The sequence below is a fragment of the Blennius ocellaris genome (assembly GCF_963422515.1).
Source record: "Blennius ocellaris genome assembly, chromosome: 17".
In the NCBI taxonomy this organism is placed as follows: domain Eukaryota; kingdom Metazoa; phylum Chordata; class Actinopteri; order Blenniiformes; family Blenniidae; genus Blennius; species Blennius ocellaris.
The window spans coordinates 11720191-11737102 of NC_137666.1; the positions used below are offsets into that span (position 1 = coordinate 11720191).

At 41.6% G+C, this 16912-nt stretch overlaps 1 protein-coding gene across 3 annotated transcripts; it reads left to right on the top strand.

Annotated features, from left to right (window-relative positions):
• The first annotated feature begins 1032 nt into the window (after positions 1-1032).
• Positions 1033-15755, top strand: asxl2 (ASXL transcriptional regulator 2). Of its 3 annotated transcripts, none has more exons than XM_080512368.1 (13): positions 1033-1086; positions 1240-1306; positions 3351-3433; positions 4302-4410; positions 4715-4856; positions 6500-6618; positions 7865-7985; positions 8349-8408; positions 9292-9452; positions 9694-9790; positions 9896-10001; positions 10397-11114; positions 11365-15755. In XM_080512368.1, the coding sequence occupies exons 2-13, from the start codon at positions 1250-1252 to the stop codon at positions 13129-13131; spliced, it is 3540 nt and encodes a 1179-aa protein (XP_080368494.1). In that variant the 5' UTR covers positions 1033-1086; positions 1240-1249; the 3' UTR covers positions 13132-15755. The 3 variants fall into 3 exon arrangements, with proteins under 3 accessions (XP_080368494.1, XP_080368495.1, XP_080368496.1); XM_080512369.1 differs by lacking the exon at positions 1033-1086 and adding an exon at positions 1137-1144; XM_080512370.1 differs by lacking the exon at positions 1033-1086 and adding an exon at positions 1163-1181.
• The last annotated feature ends 1157 nt before the right edge of the window (positions 15756-16912 follow it).

A 16912-nucleotide genomic window follows, 5' to 3' on the forward strand; every position in this document is an offset into this window, starting at 1 on the left:
ACCATGTGGTATTTGGGTAATTTACATACAACTGGAATGCCAAATATGAGGCATGCAGGCCAAAATCAGCTAGCAAGAGGCTCCAGTATGACCCACCAAACAATGAGGCAAATGGTAAAAATTTCTAAGAAAACACACATTTATGAACATTTCACTGGAGTTTGCACGAGAAGGCTTCATTGAAATTGGACTTGTATTGGGATTGTATTAATTTTCCGTCGTAATTGTTTGGTGGTAGACATTTTTTATCACATATACCCTGTGCAAAGTTTCAAATTAAAGGTGAACATAGCACTATTTTACTACCCCGTCCCACTCAAGATGAGATTGAGTTGTATGTGGTCCCTGAACTAAATAGACCGATAATGCAGACATGCACAGACAGAATATGCAAACTCCGCTTAGCTACACCAGAAAGTCTAGACATATTCCTGAGCATTTTCCCACAATGCAGATTATTATCTATAATATTATTTATTTAAGTATTATTACAACGTTATTCTCCACTTTATGATTTTATTTTGACACTTTATCGCTGTCTTTATTTTTGACATTTTAACAAAGCAAAAAAACTGTATAATAATTTTCTTTTACTTAACGTGGCCAAAATATCTATACAAGTCGTGCCCAACGCTTGAAACTATTTTGATCCAATGGCAACATGTCTTTCATTTACAATACCGTTTTGTTGCCTCAACAGTGGAGGGGTGTGTATGTAAATGTGTGTGTGTGTGTGCGTGTGTGGGGGGGGGGGGGTGGGGGGGGGGGGGGGGGGTGGACTGCACTAGTTTATCCTGTACGCTTGATGAATTGTTGCTTCGATTTCTTGCCAATTGTAATTGTGAGCCAAAAAACAATGTGAAGGAAGCTTGCAGTGCTCTCTCTTGATTAGCTGCCTTATTTTTTTCATAGTCGTGAACTTGTGCAAAGGCCATTTGCTTACATATGGAAATAAACGAACACACTCAAGTGGTATCTGGAGCTGCGTTTCGTGTTGCAGCCTTTCTCGAAAAACTCTTGATCGTGATCGCAGTTGACAGCATGGTGTAAATACACGCGTGGAGAGCTGCAGACGGGACATGACAGGTATTTATATACAGTGAGATGACGTCTCCCCCCCCCCCCAGTCACGTGACTCTTTACAGTAAGTCCAACATGGCAGACGGAGTGGATCTTACGCGGTAACTAAATGCAACATTTCAACTGAAGCGGACACGTTTAACACTGCTCCTCAAACAGGACGTCCACAATGAGGGAGCGACAGAAGAAGAAGAAGGGGAGGACGTGGGCCGAAGCCGCCAAAACGGTACTCTCGTATGTGTGTGTGTTTTTTCCGCCACAACCTGCCGTTTGTTGTGGTTGTTTTCCTTGAGCGCTCCCACTTGTACAACTGTGTTTATGAGTTCATGACCTGCTGGGGAAGATGTTGCGTACAGCGCGCGGAGGCCTTGTGCTCACGGTTTGCAAGCTGTCACTTTAGCCGCGTCGCTCCCCCTTCACCTTCCTGCCTGCTTTAAAAATGCAGGAATTTAACAATGCCAGGCTATGTTGCAGCCCAAACACGCCTGCACGCCCGCTGCGCGTGGACGGTTTGAAGTCTCGTGAAGTCACCGAGAAGCAGTCATGTTGGGTAGCATTAGCTCGCCGCGGCTAACGCAACTCAGCCCGTCAACAAGTTTGTTTTCGCGGCAAGCAAAACGCAACCAAACGTCCTAAGCACACGATAAACCGACGCCCACTTGTGTTGGTGAATAACAAATGAGATGACAAAGCTAATCCGCGGCGTGACAGCTCGAGGCGACAGGATAGACGAAAGTTAGCATGTAGCACGAGAGCTAGCCGTCTGTCGTAGCATGCTAGTGTGTACAATATGTCAAAACTCCCACCCACAGCCTCACAATGCTCTTAATCTGTTGCACGCATGGACATCTGTTGTCAAGTGATGCACTAGTTTTACCAAATCACTCACATCTCCGCAGTTTGCTGACATGACGTGGCTCACTGGATGCATATATAATAATAATTTAGAAGTTTATAAACTATGAAGTTACAGTTGTCTTAGATGTCAGTTAAAATGCAAAAGGGATTAAAGGAATCTACACAATGTTCGAATTAAAATGAAAGCAAGACACTGCTCTTTTTTAATAGCTACACTGTTAATTATTTTTTATATTATTATACTGTGGTATATATTTGCTGACATGTTTTGTTTTTTTCATTTAGGGACCATAAGCATGTAAAGTATGTGACATCTCACAACATTCCTTGTTCATGTCATAACATATGGCAGGGCTGCTTACAATGACATTACCCCAACCACATGTGAAAGTTAGACCTCAGGAGTGAACCACCTGGTATTTATTACCAGCACGATTGTAGGCAGGCAGTCAGTGCAGATATTTGCGCTAATCCATGCAGTTATGGGGGCGCTACCCAGGTTGAGAACTCCTGTTAAGTATAATTTTGCAGTAATTTGTCTCATTTGGACAGCAAAGTGGAGCAGTAATCTCAGGCTGGTATGGAATTGTACAGGGTTTGTTTGTTTTAGCGAACCAGAAAGAGGAAAAACAAATCAAATGAAAAAACTTGAAAACGCTTGAAAATAACCAAAGAATGAAGAGAAAATAACAAATGGCGTCAAGTAAAATGAGACTACAGGATTCAATGGAAATGTGTAATCTGAGGACAAAATGTATTCCTCCCCTTACCACTTTTGTTACAAACTTAAACCTTTCTACTCGTAAAATGTGCCACATGCTGGCTATTCCTCTATTAAACACATGAATCCACCCAGTTATGTCAAAAAACATGCACTCTAGATCCAAACAGGCTTTCTAGGTTAATCGTTCACTACATTGCCAGGTGCACAGTTTATACCTTTCTGCAATGCAACAAGAATCCCCAGTTCTGTTACCAACTTATGTGCCTTACCGTGCAGTTTGTATGTTCTGTGCATGCATGGGTTTTGTACGATTTCCCACGACAGTACAAAAACATGCATTCAAGGTTAATCTGTTGATCTAAAATTGCCTCAAGGCATGAGATTGTGCCCTGTCAAATGTAGTCTGCTGTTGCTGGGGTTGTCTTTAAAACCCTGAAATTGAATAAAATTGTATGTAAAGATTTGACTATGGCACATGTGATTTTCTTCCAATATGCTCATGGCGTTGCTCTACCGTACGTCTAATCACACAGCTTGTATAGAATCTTGTTTGTGACTTTTACATGCTTAAAGTGGGAAGAGATAATGAACAGTCTGTCTTTAATGCTGCTGAAGTCGTGTGGAGATAACACTTTTATGTTAATTTTCATTGAGCACCTTTTCAATAACCTTTATTTTGTTGTTCTAGGTTTTGGAGAAGTATCCTAATACACCGATGAGCCATAAAGAAATCTTGCAGGTGATCCAAAGAGAAAGGCTTAAGGAAATAAGGTAAGCATGTTTGTGGCATCGTAAGTTTTACAAGCGTTCACGTAGGAGACATTTAGTGAGCGAGGCAACAACACGGCCTTTCCTCCTCAGTTCTCAACTGCTCACACCGTGTGCTCTTTTGTTTATATAGTCACAAATATTTGAATCATTTGATAATGATTGTTTCATTTCTTTTCGTTTCAATGTCACTGTTCTCATCCAGAAGGTAAGGAAAAGCTAGCCTCCCCACCCCTTATTTTAACCAACTCACTGCACTGCTATTTTGGAACTACCTTTTGCATGTTATTAACAATAACATGTCCTAGGTTTGGTTGCATAAAAGCTCCTGTAGTCTCCTAAATGTATATATATATATCCACAAGAAAATTCCGATTTACTAGTATTTTCCATCATCGTGAACTCCGGGGATACAACAGTGGAACGAATGAACATGTGTCACTCAATTATTGCTTTAACTTGGTGAGTTTCTTTGCTCACAACTCCGGTGCATGTTACAGTGAGCAAACTAGGTCCAATACAAGACGCACAAGAAAGAATTATTTTTGCTCACAGCTGGATTTTCTTTTTGCATGCGACGCATTTTATGCACTAGACCATCAGTGCAGTGACTGACGACGATCAGAGAAGTTTTTGGTTAAATGTACGCAACTGATTCCACATAAAACAAAGTATATTTCCTCCTGACCCGACGCAGGTGTGAACCTGATCTAAACTCGCGTACATGTTCCTGATGCATGTTGGCAGTGTCTCTTCAGATATCAGACCAGCCTTTATCCCTCCTGTGTCTTTTATTATTGGTTCTTTCCCTCCAGCTGCCTTATTTATTTGAGAGCAGATGTGTAATTTACATTTTTCTCTCATGATCCAGTGGAACCTCGCCGCTGGCATGTCTGAATGCGATGCTGCACACAAATTCCCGTGGTGAAGAGGGGATCTTTTATAAAGTTCCAGGCAGGATGGGAGTCTATACATTAAAGGTTAGTTTGACAGAATGCATTACCGAGCCTGTAATCAAAGAGATAAAATGGACGAAGTTCAATAAAAAAAGGAAAAGCTGTGAGTTTTTTGGCCTGTGGACATAGTTGAATAGGAAGATACTCAGAGCATATATGCCAGGTTCACAAAACAGAAATGTGTTTCAGCGCCTTATGCATGCTGTGAGTGAAAGGTGTTTGTCTGTGATGTGGTTGAATACACCACAGGGAAATATTTTTCTGATTCATCTCTGCTTGGCCACTTTTCCTACTCTGTAATATATAGTATGTGCTCTTTCTCCTGCAGAAGGGCATCTCGGATGTGGTGAAAGAGCTATCGGAAGAGGGCTCCGAGGAGAGCAGTGATAATCTTTCCGACTCCCGAAGCTCAGAAAACAACGGTGGTGCCATCACTCCGGAGGGTAGGAAAGGGCGATGGATGCGAAGAGGTATTGTGCACAGAATGGAGCTTTAATAAAAACCAGTTGGTAGTTGACCACATAACTCAATGTGGCTTCCTCGGGCAAGGTTCATCGATCGCAGTGGAGTGGACGGATGTGCTCGCGTTGTTCTTTTGATTGTTTTTGCTCGGTTTTTATCAAAGAGCACAATTCACTGCATACACTGTGAAGTGTCACTATCGGAAATTTTTTTTTTGTATTTGTAATATCTGCATCTACTTTGCTTCATGATGGTTCTGTGCATGTATAGCTTATGTTCAGTCAATGTGGCTTTGAAGCCTAAATTTAATTACACTACTTGCATTTCGGCTGGTGTAATCTAATGCTTTTTGTCAAACATGTAAGTTCCGATTGACTCCCAAACAATTCTGCAGCAGAGGGAAACGACTCCAACCATATAGCTGGTGTTTAATTAAGATAGATAGATAGATAGATAGATAGATAAATACATTAATGATCTCCAAGAGAAATTCACATTTCCAGCAGCAGCAATATGGAAACACGGGCATGCAGGGTTAAAAAAAAACAGCTCTTTTCTCTGTTAAATCTCTTGTGCTTTGCATTAAGTGATTACAAAAATGAATACATAGGTTTTAAAGGAGCTCTTGCAGCTTTTTCTAGCTCACATTACCCTTTTTCTTAGTTCAGTTCCAGTCTAAAGGTTAGACAAGAAAAAAAATGCTTGGTTAATTTTTTGCCTGACTTGTGCTGATTGGTTCCCTCATATTATGTCAAAATGAGTAAACGCCCTTTCTCAGCTGTTGCAAGTTGCTGCAGAAACACAGGAAGCCAGTTGAGGTAGCTGTACACAAGAGAAGCTCAGGGAAAGTGGCTTAACCACAAGCATAAAGATTAAAACATCTCATCATAGACTTTTACCTGGGATGCACTGAGCGACAAACATGGTCATAGCAAAAGGTGGGTTTCTATCTTCAAGCAAAATTGTGTATCTCCCAGTAACTGTCAATAGAAAGGCTGCAGGCGGCACATAGTTGCTCTTTTGTGTTTATCCACAGGGTTAAAGTTCTGCTTTATTGTAAATAGCACACACACGATTGTGCCTGATTGCAAATTTCAATGAATGAGCTTTTCATCAAGTGCCAATTATTTTGTTTTTTCCTCGAACTGATCTCTAGCTGACTCTTAATTATTTCTCTTTCTCACTTGCCGATTTTAAGTGACAGTTTAAACAGGAAACGGTATTTTCTCACCCATGACCCATGACTACTTCCTTATTATGCACAAGTTAGAAACTGCCAACGAAAATAACCTTGGTGCACAGCTGAGTAGGAGGACTTCGATGTAGTTTATTTCTGAAATAATCAATGCAAAGAAGCACAAAGTCAAATGCAAATGAGATGTTACTGAGGAAGAAACAAGCAAAACTGCAACGCTGTGTGCAGAAGCTGTTTTATTAGAAATAGGTGTCAGAGAGAAAAAGATGAGTGGCCCCGAACAGGATTTTCAGTAATATAATATTTTAGCCGGGTAATGTAATCTGTTCTTTTGTGTGTGAAATTGGCTTCAGTTTCATCAAAACAATAGCTCAGTGTTATAAAGTCTGCACACCGCCCTCAGGAAATGTATATTGAAACATCTGTTTTGTCTTCTTTTGCTTCTCTATCTCGTAGTTCCCTCCAAGCTGCAATCACAGCCGTCGTCTCCTCAACCCCGATGCTCGTCGCCGTCTGTCCCCACCAGTAAGATCATCTCTCCCTCACAGAAACACAGCAAGAAAGCACTGAAACAGGTACTGGAAACAATCTCTCCATTTCCTCATGTCTTAAATTTCCGTGTATTATCATAGACGCGTAGTTGAGGCATCACTGTTTGTACAAGGACAAGGGCGTTGAACTTTCACACCTTCATTTAGTTCAGGTGACGTTCATGTTTGAGACCGGACGAAACCGCCTGGAAATTATCACGCAATTACAACAGCTGCTCGTTTGGGGGCACTGTGGCCGGAAACAAACACTGACCAGAGAGGAAGTAAAGAAGAAACACGGCGCATCGTGTTGGCTAGGCTAGTTAGCTTGTGGTCAATGGGTCACGACAGACGTCTGTCTGTCTGTCTGTCTGTCTGTCTGTCTGTCTGTCTGTCTGTCTGTCTGTCTGTCTGTCTGTCTGTCTGTCTGTCTGTCTGTCTGTCTGTCTGTCTGTCTGTCTGTCTGTCTGTCTGTCTGTCTGTCTGTCTTTCTTTCTTTCTTTCTTTCTTTCTTTCTTTCTTTCTTTCTTTCTTTCTTTCTTTCTTTCTTTCTTTCTTTCTTTCTTTCTTTCTTTCTTTCTTTCTTTCTTTCTTTCTTTCTTTCTTTCTTTCTTTCTTTCTTTCTTTCTTTCTTTCTTTCTTTCTTTCTTTCTTTCTTTCTTTCTTTCTTTCTTTCTTTCTTTCTTTCTTTCTTTCTTTCTTTCTTTCTTTCTTTCTTTCTTCCTTCCTTCCTTCTCACTCAACATCTTATTCTGATTATTTAAAACAATGGGGCATCAACGAAAGTGCTTGTTATAAAGTATTAATGTTCTCATAATACACCAATTTAGCATTTTTCTTTTGGCTGCTTTGCCTCCTTTGTGTTTTATTTGATTATATTTAATTTGATTGCACAGATTGTAATTCACTCCATCTGTGCTGGTGAAGAATTCTCAGCTCCAAAGGACCAATTTGTATTTTAGGAACACTACCGCATAGCTATTTTACTCAAATGTTAAAATATTATAGCGAGAAAGATTTTTTTTTAATGTATTTTACTTACACAGCATAGCACTGTGGGAATTTCCTGCATTCTTTTCTGAGATTTTTTATTTTTTTTTGACAATGTGTTTGAGGTGATCATAGAGTTGAGTTTTTGCTTGTGTTATGCAATCTATGTTGCATTGCTGCACTGTTATTTAACCATGCAAGGGGCCCCAGAGGAGCGGTTGCAGGCAAACAGAGGGTTACGCATATTCACTGTCTCTCTTTCTCATGGCATTGTTGCCTCCTTGTTTTGCTTGTCTTTAAGGCCTTGAAGCAGCAGCAGCAGAGAAACCAGCGCAGACAAGGAGGGATGCCAACAGCCTCCAGTCCGAGACTGCTTCTGAAGACCATCAAAGATATGGCAGATAACATTACATCAAAAACTGGTAGGTGGCAACTATTCCACAATAAATCACTCATCTGTGTTATGTGCTGTTTCATACGGTTTATCTGTATTTAGCTCCGAGAAGTGAGACCTGAATTCGTTCTGTTTCGATATTCTACAAGAGTTCATCGCATCACATTACACACTGCATTGTACTACTAAATGACTCTTATTGATGCGGTCCTCCAGTATTGTTCAATTATTCTTGGACTCTTGTAGCTCGAGAACAAAAAGGGATTTGTATCTTCACCAGCCAAATGTGACTCATGTAATTGGCAGCATTAACGTGGAAACTGCAGCAGTCAGATGTCGGTCCTGCATTTATCCAGTTTTCCTTTCAGCTCTTCCTTGTCTGTTTGAATAGATTTATGCCACCCGGTCGTACCCAGGAAGGTTTCCCAGAGGTCAAGTCGGCTCAGTGCAGGTAAGTCAGACAGATACTTCAGTTTATGTAAGTGAGTATAAATTACTTGTTACAAGTGTATTCATTAGAAAGCGCATAGAAAGAGAAGATAATGTTTTTTTATAAAACTAAATATAAAGGATAACTGAGAAGATGAGGTCATGGATGGATAAATGACTGATAGAAAAACAAAAGAGGTCAGTTCAAATAAAGTCTTCCTGTGTTTTCAAAAGACCACAGAAATCATGCAGTGTGTGTGTGAAGGCAGATAGTTTAGGATATTGGGTTAGCATGTTCTTTTTTTGAGTTTTTATTAGTGCCCAGAATATATAACAATATGTCTCGGTTTATTTTATATCAGACTCACCCTGGCTGTTAAATGTTCATCTTTGGTTTTCTGGGTCCCTGCGTATCCCTGAACATGGCCTCCCTGATACCCCCAACGGCTCAGCTTCTGTCATCCAGCATAAAACCTGCAATCTGCTGGGGTGACCCTGGAAGGACGCAGCCAAAGCTTCTAATGTTTATAATAAAAAGCACCGCTCAAAATTATCCCAAGCAAATCTTCCATTCATTCTTAATCAAGTAAAGTTTCAAATGGCAACAATGCTTGTTTTGTGGTTGTTTTTTTAAGTAAAATGATTTCAGAGACACTGACCAACACTGTGCGGCCACACACAAAGGGCCTCTGTGGGTTTCCTTCCACTGAACATGCTTATTAAGTTAGGTTAGTTGGTGACTTTTAATAGTTCATAATTGTGTTGTGAAAGAAAATTGATGGTTAGATGGCTCCATCTTTTGTTGATGTTATATCGTACAGTACTCCACCATTTGTACAAAGTTTGCTACATTTATTCAGCTGTCGTCCCTCAAACCTAAATGATTCCAATGTTTGGTGTTCCAGGGCAGATAAAGAGAACCAAGTGCAAAATTGATGTGGAGACACCGGACTCTATTCTGGTTAACACCAACCTGCGAGCGCTCATCAACAAGCACACCTTCTCTGTGTTGCCTCCTGACTGCCAACAGAAGCTGCTCAAACTTCTGCCTGAGGTCGACCGGCAGGTGCTTTAAAATTTCTGGTTTTATACTTGGAAAATAATGGGGGGTTTTTTCACCGATCATTTAGTAGGATGAGCTATTTCTCATTTTCTGCAGACGATGTTGTAAGCTATTTCTTTTTCAACTGATTCTAGGTGTACCCCTTTACATTTTACATTAAGAATGCAAACCAGACATCATTGCACTGATGCAGTGATGGTGATTGTCAGGATGTTAGTCATAACATTGTGGCTTCTCTCCCTAGGCTTGCTTGGACGGCCTTCTGAAGGTCACTAGCTCTGCCTTAAACAATGAGTTCTTCACATCAGCAGCTCAGTCGTGGAAGGAGAGACTGGCTGAGGGTCAGTTCAACAGTTTCTACATGATAACAGTATTCATCTCTGAATAAGAGTTAATACAAGGGTTTATTTTCAGTGATTAACAATGTATGCCTTCTTACCCCACAGGGGAATTTACTCCTGAGCTGCAGCTTCGAATGCGTCAAGAAATCGAAAAGGAAAAGAAAGTTGAGCTCTGGAAGGAGGCTTTCTTTGAAAACTATTACGGGGAAAAGTAGGTTCCAACGTCTGATTCAATTTCAGATAATGTATTCATGTACCACTGTAATTCAGTTTTAAATGAATTAAAAAAGAAAAAACCCTGGTAGTGTAGATTATTTAATTTTATAACTGCAATTCATTAACATTTGGAGTGTTTGGATTAATGACAGAGTAATAAGATGACATGACATTAAATACAGGAGTTTTATGCTCATTCATTAAAAAAAGGTATTCCCTATGTCAATATGAATGTTGATGATTTCCATAAAAATGAATCAAAGTAACCAACACAGTATATTTTTACTCTGAAAGCTGAGTGTTTTATGAATCACTGTCAGAAATGTCATTAATGGACTTATTTCTTTGTCTTTGCCCCTCTTCTTTCTTTCTTTCTTTCTTTCTGCACAGTTCGGGGATCAGCTATGAGGAATCCAAAGAGCTGACAAAGGCTGATGTGAATCAGGAGTCTGCCCGGCCCCAGTCCCCCCGTCATCAGATGGGGCCTGTCGCTCAAGCGGCAGAGGAAACCAAGTGTAACAAGGACAGCCGCAAGACTGACGTGGTCGCTAAAGACACGAAGACAACACAGACGTCGTCACAGCAGCCTCCGAAGGCACTGCCAGGCCCCGCCACTGAGCCCATGAAGACGCGGCGCGCTCAGTACGCTGAGGATCGCAAGTTGAGCACAATGGCACAGTCTGGACACACACCTGCAGGAAGAACAGCAGAAGTTGACAGACGCACTGATAAAGCTTCAGTGTGTCCCCTGCCTGAAAAAGAGAAAAAGGAACAGGTGAAGGAGGATAAAACCGAACTTCCTCCTTTGCCGGTGAAGGAAAGCCCTCCACCAAAGACTGGTTCTGATCCGAAGGAGGATCAGCCGATGTCTGTGGCTAAACCTGCTGTGGAGAATGAAGATGTCATCTCTGAGCCCAGCGGACCTTCAGAGCCACTGAAAAGGAAGTCTCTCAGTGAAACCGAGGGCGAACTGACACCAGAGAAAAGACCCCGCATGTCCTCGGTGTCCTCCGTGTCGTCTGTCTCCTCCGTATCGCCCTCACCGTCATCCATCTCCAGCCCTGCGACACCAAGTCCAACAGCGAATCAGCGCGTTCCACCACTCAAGGTAAGGCTACAATTTTAACTATATGTGTCTTCTGATTTATCTTATGAAGTTGCAGCTTTGTATAAAACTGGTCTGGTTGAAGCTACTAACTTCCTTAGTAAATACTTGGAATTTCATACAGTAGTGAGTTGTAGCTATGAGGGTGATACAGAGGTGGTCAGCTATGTGGGTTAAAAAAAAAACCTCAATCCATTATTTGACATGTGCATGTCTGGGAATAATTTTCAACATGTTTTTGTTCACGTTGCAGATCCCAGTGTCACGAATTCTTCCCATTCCCGTATCACCGAGTCAAGTCTCACCAAGGACTCCCCTCGCGAGCCCTCTCAGCAGTCCAGGTCGCACTGGCGCTCGCACACTGGCTGACATCAAAGCCAAAGCTCAGTTTGCTCGGGCACAGCGAGCTGCAGCGGCGGCAATATCGTCCGCTTTGAAAGGGGCCGTGGCAGGACCCGGGCCAGGCGGAGGCAGCAGGGAGCAGACTCCGTCTCCCAGTCCCAACTCGACGTCCCCTCAGGCCTCTGGCAGGATACCAGCCACCAGCGGTAACAGCAGTACGCCTGCGCCATCCTCAGTGGGCTCTCTTGGTCACCTTAGCCCCAACCAGTCTCAAACATGTAACACGAGCCAAGCTGAGGACAAACAGAGAGGTCATCCAGCTGAATGTGTTGGCATTCAAAAGAGTCCCAATGCTTCAATTCAACTTTCATCCACGCCTGCTCCAAATGTACAGGAAACCCCATCGACTGCTGGATCATCAAGCAGAACTAGCTCCTGCATCCCTGCAAACAACCCGCTGGTCACTCAGCTCCTGCAGGGCAAAGAGGTTCCGCTGGAGCAGATCCTCCCTAAACCCCTCACCAAGGGAGAAGCTAAGACCTCAACTGTACCCGCCGGTTATAAAGGGAAGACGTCCTATTCTGGTGAGCACAGAGCCGATAAGCAGACGCCACAGCAAGTTGCTGCAGCAGGGCGAGTTGCAGCTCTCTCCGAGTACGCAAAACATCACAGGGAACTTCCTGACAAGGAGAGTCAGGAACAAATCCTTCAGGCCCTCATGCAGAGGAAAGCCCAGCAGAGCCAGCCTTATGCATGTGTCAGGCCTCAACCGCCTCAGTACAAAGTGCATCAACTGATGCATTCAGGGGAATGTCAGGACAAATCTAGGATTTCTGTTGGCTTTTTGGGTAGAAAGAGGATGCCCAGGCCTGCCATGACAGGACATTACCTGCTCAACGTTTCCACTTACGGTCGAGGGCCGGAGAGCAGAAGACTGCATCTGGCCCTCATCCCAAACACGTCCAGTTTAAAAACGGAAAGCCCAGCGGGAGAGGAGATGGCGAATGAAGAAGGCGCAACCCGGAATGTTTTTTCATCCGTTTCTGCGGTGAAAACGGAGCATCAAGGACACTCGATAACCAAGTCTGAAGAAACGGCGAGCTTTCAGAATTGCCCTGGCATTAAGACTGAGCCTCGATCAGAGGATAATGCAGCAAGCGACACCAGCTCTCCTTCTCAGCCACACCGCAGGCACCTCGAGCCCTGCAATAGTAATCAAGGAAACTTCGAGCCATATCTTAGCCACGCGGACCCCGGCCAGCAGCGGCCGGCTGCCTTTCAAACCCAGAGGACGCTGGATAATCAGGAGCCCGTGGCGGCGCCGTGCTACGGCGGCACCATCAGCATGTCCGTACCTCAGACTTTGAACCACAGCACTGCCGTCACCGGCTCTTCCGCGTCCTCGGCAGAAGCCGATCCCAGCAGCGTCCACGGAAGCGTCATGTCGTTCTCGGTGACCGTCACCACCATACCGGCCGGCCACACGTTAGACCACGGCGGCCAGGGAGAGCCCTCGCCCGAACAGTCATTCATGGAGGGCTCCAACATGGAGGACGTCCAGTCAAAATGCTACTGCCGCCTCAAGGCCATGATCATGTGCAAAGGGTGTGGCGCTTTTTGCCACGACGACTGTATCGGCCCCTCAAAACTGTGCGTGTCCTGTTTAGTGGTACGATGATACGAAAGTGATGAATGCAACTCCTTTTGACTTGTTTAATTGAGGCCCAAATCAGGCGCAGGTTATTTCGACTTGGCACAAGATGACTTGTCAGTCGTGCTCCAGGCTTCACAAGCAGCGCGAGGTTGGGAAAAGCAAGAATTTTCACTGGACGGTCTTGTTTTTCTACAAACATTCAAGAGAAGCAGTTCTGTGCAATTGTGTGAAAGTAATGCCCAACTTTTTTTAATCAAATAAGCGGTCTGTCAGATAGGCGAGGAATCTATAACCTGGCAAAGTTTGCACTCGGTTAGATTTAGTGTGATATATTTTTTTAAGCATTTAAATGTGTGTGTGTGTAGTTTTTGTTTTTTGTTTTTTTTTTTAAAGGAGGGAAATGAATGTTATTTTTTTTAGAACATAATGACTGTTGTGCTTTAGACTGACAGTTTTTATTGTTGGGCCTAATCAGTTATGGTTTCCAGGCAACAAAAAAAAAGGGGGGGGGGGGTGCTGATGATAATCATTGGTTGTAGAGTACCTCCAATTTGGCTTTATGCTCACGTGGCAGGGAAGTGCAACTTACCGTAACTATTTTATATAAAACTGTACATTTATTACTGAATACACTCATTTATTAATTAGAAAGAAGCTGTATAGTTTTAGTAAACATGTACGATTTTTTTGAATGATAACTTTATTTAAAAAAAGAACTCTCCTGACGATTGCGCATCACATCGTTACAAGAGGAAACACTTGAAAACCATCTGGATATGAGGTTTTGACTGTGTACAGCACTTAAATTTATACATTTGAGAGAGAGAAAAGAATCATCTTTATATAAAAGGCCTTTATGTTCTCTTCAGCAGATCTTTTGACATTTTTAGTGAAGGTCCTGCGACTTCCTGCATTGTAGACCTGCGTTTTCTCCCTCAAAAAGCTGGTTTGTAGATATCTGACCTCTGGGGAAGTGACGGATTTCATGTTTCTCTGTGTATAAATAGATCAGCAGTGGAAAGAAGTTAAAAAAAAACTACAAAAAAACACTTGAGGCAGATGGAGAAAATAATTAATTTCTCACTGTACATACTCACTCATTTATGGTATTTGCCTAGATGTAGAAGTTATTATCTTATTTGTGCAGCACATCGTGCTTGAGCATATCTGGTCTATTATAAAATATTTTTATTGTGGAAAGGAACTAGAGAGAAACTTTAATCAATGCTAATCATAGATGGATGTAGCACAGCACGCAAAATTATTAGGTACAAATGTCATCAGGATGAGTGCAACACTTCACTCTAGCAAAATGAAAGATGTGCCCTTTATTACTGTGGTATGAGAATGGCTCGGTATGTGCATTCATGTGCAGAAAGTATACGATGCACAACACACTTGTTGTTACACCTTTTATGATGTATTAACAACAGGAGCGTTTACCACGTTACGCAGATGAAGGCCAGTTTGTAGTGTTGCCTCAACTAGCTTCTTGTTTATGGCAACACAAAAAAAAAGATATATCAGATATATTTTAGATTCTCCTGGAGGTGAAAAACAGACATGTTTTATAGCAATTAATGTCCAAGGTAATATGCCAAAGTCACCTTAAAGAAAACAAAAATAATCAAAAGTTGTTTTTATTGTCTTGACTAGTTAATCAAAGTAATATATTTTAATTAATATATTTTAATATAAAATGTCTATTTGCTAATTGTTTTGACAAATCAACAGGGTATTTACTATAATAATATATTGGCTGTCCATTTTTTCCTATAATTGTTGTGTCGACCTGGCAGACCACCATACGGAATAACTTGACTTTTTAATTGAAGCTGCCCAGGTATCTGATATTCTGTATGGACCAGGTTCTCCATACAACTCGTCACTCTATATTTTTCCATGAAGATATTGTCTATGTATCCCATTCGTGTCACGATTTTGTGTCATGACTTTATACAGACAAAGTAATTTTTAAATTTTTCAAAGCACCATTTCCAATTGGGTGCTTCTTCCAAATTCCTTTGTCAATGTATTTGTTCATGAATTGGGGGGGGGGGGGGGTTCTGGGTTTTCAGACTGAGGAGCTAGAATATAACGGGTGTCCCACCATATTTAGTATAGCAATTTCACTGAAACTCGCTCACCAGTAGTCTGATTTTGTTCGCACAAATATTGTTATTCCCCTCGAAACATTTAGGTTTTGTTTGTTTGAATGTGATGTTAGGATGCTGTATTTACTCATGTATAGCTAGGGACTAGATTGCACTATAAATAAATGAATAAAGAGACAAGCAAAAAAAAAAAAAAAGAAGAAGAAAAAAACAACATTGAATCACAAACCACCCAAAAGGCAGCTGAAGTCTTTGTTAAAGCCAACTGTAACGCAGTCAGCGGTCCCCATTCATTTTATACTAAAGTTGCCTCTTGTGTTTAGAAGAGCAGTTCGAGGGTTGTCTCGGGAAGGGAGGAGGGGGTCTCATGGGCAATCACCACCGTTTTTTGTTTTCTTTTAATGTCATATTTGGCACTAGGTGTATTTGTTTAATATGTCTGTGTCATTCTGTCTCCATTTAAACTCTGGGTGAATGTAATATAGTAATCAGCACTTGTAAACAAAGTGTATTTTATCAGACGTTATAGACTATTATGAATAAATAATGCAAAGGAATGAAAGCATGCGCTTTGTTTTTTTTGGTTTTTTTTACAATCACAGATGGGGTATGTTTAGTTGCCCTATTAAACCAGCACAATGAATCCTATACTGTTTTGGAAACTGCTTTATGCAGCTTTAGTGGGTGGTTTTCATAAATATTTAGGCTTAGAAGTTGTGCTGATATTTATATCCAATTTGTGTGTAAAAGTCAAAGTAGCAGTGAAAATCTTAAAGGCTCTTTGCATTGTGTTCTGTTGTTAATTAACCCTTTATTTATCACGAAAGTGTGGCTACCTCTCAGTCATTGCACTTGATTGATGTATTCAACTTGAAAATATGAAAAAAAGGAAACCAAGTTTCAGCCCTTAAAACTATTTTCCCTTACAAACTGACCCAATGTCTCTCAGTAGTCATATTTGGGGTTATTTTATGCAAATGATGCATCACAGAGTAGTGGCGCTAACCTTTTACTGGAATCCAGTCAGAAATTCATCCAGATGAGAGACGTTTTATGTTAATTCTGGTCGTTCAATACTGATTAGAAAAAATGCAGAGTAGGGTGCTTAGTCGCACATTTTGTTCAACTTTTAAGGTCTTGCAATATCCCTCAATCACGCTCTGGGATTCAAATGTTCCATTTGCAGGTATTTTGATGAGTCTCCCTTCAAAGGCTTAAAAGGGTCTCATTAAGATTGTTCATTAAGATTTGTATTTAATCCTTAAGGACAAAACGTTTGTCGACTCCTCATCCTTGAAGTAAAGTTTTCTTACATGTATTTCCTTGGATCACATAATATTTCATCGATGACTGGGGTTGTAAAAGGTAGAAACATCCCTGAAGAGCTTATGTAACATGTGGCCTAAAGGGGAATTATGACAGAGTGGTGCTCCAGGGGTTAAAGTTTGAAAGGGAAATACACAAAAGGGAACCGCAAGAATGAGTCATGAATCCCTGATACTACGTAAGCCTGTTCGCATTTGCACTCCTGTTGTCCTTGATTTTATGAATGGACTGAGCTTCAATGCATGTGAATAGGAAGTCTATAGTCAGTACAAGCTCAGTGGACCTTTGTGTTTTTTGTTGCAGGCAAAAGCCACAGTGGTTTTCAAGGATGGTCATCTTATACTACTAATGGAACCACAGTTTAT

Excerpts from the sequence above, each read along its gene's own strand:
- asxl2 (XM_080512368.1), top strand. The coding sequence starts at position 1,250 with ATGAGGGAGCGACAGAAGAAGAAGAAGGGGAGGACGTGGGCCGAAGCC. Across the intron at positions 9,791-9,895 it reads GAAGGAGAGACTGGCTGAGG|GGGAATTTACTCCTGAGCTG; the intron begins GTCAGTTCAACA and ends CTTACCCCACAG. Across the intron at positions 10,002-10,396 it reads GAAAACTATTACGGGGAAAA|TTCGGGGATCAGCTATGAGG; the intron begins GTAGGTTCCAAC and ends CTTTCTGCACAG.